At 47.3% G+C, this 4,153-nt stretch overlaps 1 protein-coding gene across 1 annotated transcript; it reads right to left on the reverse strand.

Moving 5' to 3' along the window:
- Nucleotides 1-1,449: 1,449 nt before the first annotated feature.
- Nucleotides 1,450-3,214, reverse strand: TFDP3 (transcription factor Dp family member 3). Its single transcript, XM_005594605.4, has one exon. The coding sequence runs from the start codon at nt 3,118-3,120 to the stop codon at nt 1,897-1,899; it is 1,224 nt and encodes a 407-aa protein (XP_005594662.3). The 5' UTR covers nt 3,121-3,214; the 3' UTR covers nt 1,450-1,896.
- Between the last annotated feature and the right edge of the window lie 939 nt (nt 3,215-4,153).

Raw genomic sequence — 4,153 nt, forward strand, 5'->3', positions numbered from 1 at the left:
GCCTGGGGGTTCCTCAAAAGGCTTAATATACTGTTACCATATGACCCAGTAATTCCACTCTCAAATATACACATACTCAAGAGAATTGAAAGCAGAGATGTGAACAGATATTTGCATACTAATGTTCACTGCATTGTTACTTGTAACAGCCGAAAGGTAGAAACAACCCAACTGTCCATCAAGAGATGACTGGATAAACAAAAAGTCTATCCATACATACAATGGAATGTTACCCATAAAAAGAAATGAAGTACTGATCCATGCTACAAGATGGATGAACCTTGGAAACATTTTGCTAAGTAAAAGAAGTCAGTCACGGTCACGTGTGGTGGCTCACACCTATATTTCCAACATTTTTGGACTCTGAGGTAGGTGCATTGCTTGAGCCCAGGGGCTCGAGATCAGCCTGGGCAACATGGTGAAACCCCATCCCTACAAAAAATACCAAAAAAAATTAGCTAGGTGTGGAGTAGCTGTAGTCCCAGCTACTCGGAAGGCTGAGGTGAGAGGACTGATTAAGCCTGGAAGGTTGAGGCTGCAGTGAGCCATGATCTTTCCACTGCACTGCAGGCTTGGGCAATAGAGGAAGACCTTACCTCAAAATAATAATCATAATAGCCATTCTAATGGGTATGAAGTGGTATCTCATTGTAATTAACTACCTGCCCTCTCTTATGGGTCTTACGGTCTTGCTTTCACAGTGATTACTCTAGTGTCTATTTTTTCTTGGAACTCTGGACAGGTCTGCATATGGTTGGAAAGATGACCCTTTGTGAAACTGTGCTTGAAGAAAGCAACAGCTCCCTCTGCTGCCCCCAGCCACACTTTTGGTACAACTTTCTCGTATTAATGAGTCAAGATCTCGCTACCTAAATTCTGACCCAGTTTCTTCTCACCATACCATGACACTGCTGTAGGCTCCACCACTGTTCTATCTCACAGATTTGAAAAAGGAAAACCTACTCATCTTGCTTCCAGTCAGCAAATGATTCCTGCATAGATAGATGTACCTTGATTGCCAGCTGGGAGCCTTCAGCCATCCTGTCTTAGCTCGTTTCCTGCTCCTATAACAGACTGGGTAATTTATAAAGATAAACAGATTTATTTGGCTCATGGTTCTGGAGCCTGAGAAGTCCAAAGGCATGGTGCCAGCATATGCTTGGCACCTAGTGAAGACCTTCCTGCTGTGTCCTAACATGGCAGAAGGGCAAGCAAGCATTCAAGACAGAGAGAGGAATAGGGTTGAAATTATCCTTCTATCAAAAGTCTATTCCTATGATAACAGCATTAATCCATTGATGAGGGCACAGCCCTCATGGCCTAATCACCTCCTAAAGTCCCTACCTTTTTTTTCTTCTTTTAAAGATTAATGGTGTTTATTGTTCTGAAAATAGAATTCTGCCATTTGCTTGGGGCTCTGGACACTGCACAACTGAACAAATGGAAAACTCAGAGTCTTGCTATGCATCAGTGGGGGTGCCATCCAAACCCATGGCAAATAAACGGCATTCGGTACTCACTGTGCACAACAGGAGAGCATTTTATTTTCATGGATGTGGATGAAGTACAATTTCTTCAGTAAACTCAGCAAAAACTGTTAAGGGGCAACAATGAACTCTGCATTTAAAGAAAAATAGAAAATGAAAACACAAAATCCTAAAAAGTAAATAAAGGCTTTGCGTCAGCACACTGGTATCAAAACACACATCAACAGCAGGTCTTAATCATACGGGAAACAATCCTTGCTTATCAGAGGTGCATATCTAAATTCTACAGCTTACCAATATCTTCTTGAGAGTAGGCAAAAAAGAAACAGAAAACCTCACATTTAAAAAAAAAAAAAAGTTTGTTTTCCCTAAATGTTTTCCTGAAGCTGAATTTGAAGGGGAGAGGACGTCAATCATCCTCGTCATTCTCATTGAAGTCATCATCGTTGTTGTCCTCCTCCTCCTCCTCCTCCTCCTGGACTGCTGTGGTCTCCACTCTGGAGCCATGGTACTGAGACCCATTAGAGCTTGTGGCCGGCATCCCATCCATACCGTTGGTCAGGTCACTGGCAGAGGGCTGCGTGCCATTAGACGTGGAACCTGCCATCGTGAACACACCTCCAAAAGTTCCCTGAGCCATTTCTGTCACGTACGGCTCCAGAGTCTTTGGGACCAAACTTCTGGCCATTTTAAGGTCTTCAGCAGAGCAGCTCCCGGACTCTAGCCCAAAAGTCATGCCCATCCACATCAACACTTGCATGTCATCGTGGATTTCAAATGAGTTGTCAAACTTAAACAGATAATCTAATTTGTCGTCGGAGATGCTGCAGTTGATAACGGTCTTCTTGCTAGTGCTGATGATGATGAAGGGCAGGTGGATGACTGAGTTGGGCGGCAGCTGCCGACTGACCTGTTCCTCCACATACCGGTTTCTCAGCACCAGGTTCTTGAAGGCAATTTGCTGTAAAATAAGTTGTTGAAGTTCAGACTGTTTCTGCTTTATTCTTTCAAGTCTCTTCTGTCTTTCCACCTGTAAGTTCTGACAGTTCTGAGCCGAGTTTGTGGTCGGACCAATCCACTTGATCTTCTTTTTCTCCCTGGAGATGACATTCATGGCCATCAGCACGTTTAAGGCATCGTAGGTGCGCCGTTTTATGTTATTCACGTCATAAGCTGACTCGTTTGGTGAGACGTGGTCGCTGGCAGCTCTGAACTTGGCGACCAGCTCGCCCACCACTTCCTTGCAGGAAGTGGTCCCTTTCCTCTGCACCGTCTCCCAGACCTTCATGGAAAGATGGCTCAGGCCCATGCCATTCTTCTCTCCTTTCCTGTTGTGCTGCCTGGCCCACCGAGGTGGGGAGTAGGAAGGCTGGTTCTGAGAGGCAAAGTGACTGCTGGGTGGGCTTGGGATTCCTACCACAGGGATGTTTGATGCTGCCGGTCTCTGAGGCATACCAATTACCACTTGCTGGTCAATACTGACACTGGACTGTCCAAAGGTTTTCGGCAAGAGCTGCTTCCCGAGCGGGTTTACGGTGGAGGGGTGAACGGCCACGGAGCCACTGGTCTGGTTCTGGTCTATTAAGACCTTGAGTTCTTTGTTAGCTTCAGTTAGACTGATATATTTTGCCATGTTACCAGATTTGGGAAATAAATGCGATAAATGTTCACCTTCCAGAGAAGAAAAATAATTCTTCTGCGCCGAGTGTAGGTCTGGCGTGGCGTGCGCGGCGTGAGGTGCGCGGCGTGAGGTGCGCGGCGTGAGGTGCGCGGCGTGAGGTGCGCGGCGTGAGGTGCGCGGCGTGAGGTGCGCGGCGTGAGGTGCGCGGCGTGAGGTGCGCGGCGTGAGGTGCGCGGCGTGAGGTGCGCGGCGTGAGGTGCGCGGCGTGAGGTGCGCGGCGTGAGGTGCGCGGCGTGAGGTGCGCGGCGTGAGGTGCGCGGCGGCAGGCGATGCTCCGTGTAGTACGCCTGCGTGCCTTTTCACGCCTTCAGCCCCTCCTCCTCTGGGCCTGCCTCTTAATACTGTTACGATGGTAATTAAGTTTCCAACACATGAACTTTTGGAGGACACATTTAAACCATAGCACATCCTAAAGGGACTGATGAAAATCAGACGTGTAGGCCTCTGCAGGCCCATCTATCATTTCTTCCCAGCCATTGTCTCACATGAAGCTGGATCTGGGCTCTTGCAAGGATTATTTCTTCACCTGCTGGTCAAGAAGCTTCTTGTGGAAGAATCCGGTTTTTGTCTCTCTACCCAAACAGCTACACTAAGGCTTCCTGAGTAGATAGAGTAGAGATGGGAAAAGGGAGTTAACAATATACGGTAACATTTATTTGTTGGGCTGTGGTACAATCAATAGACTAAGTCCACAGCCTATACTTCACTTTGGAAGGTACACACATTGCCAATGAGAAAGAGGTCTAAAGAGAGAACAGGACAAAGCCCAGCAGAAGCAGAGGCCTGGGGCAGTCTCTTTCTCCCACCCTTGGTCTCAACTCTGCCTCACTCGCCAAGAGTCCTAATAACCATGCCACACAGGCTCTGTGTCTTCAGGCCTGCTTCTCTAGTCCACAGCAACTTCCTCCAGCACCTGGGCTCTGGAAATAATGCATATGATTGCACACATGCATATACCTCAGCCTCAAACACACAGAGGTGCTAT

This window comes from Macaca fascicularis, chromosome X (genome assembly GCF_037993035.2).
Source record: "Macaca fascicularis isolate 582-1 chromosome X, T2T-MFA8v1.1".
Lineage (NCBI taxonomy): Eukaryota > Metazoa > Chordata > Mammalia > Primates > Cercopithecidae > Macaca > Macaca fascicularis.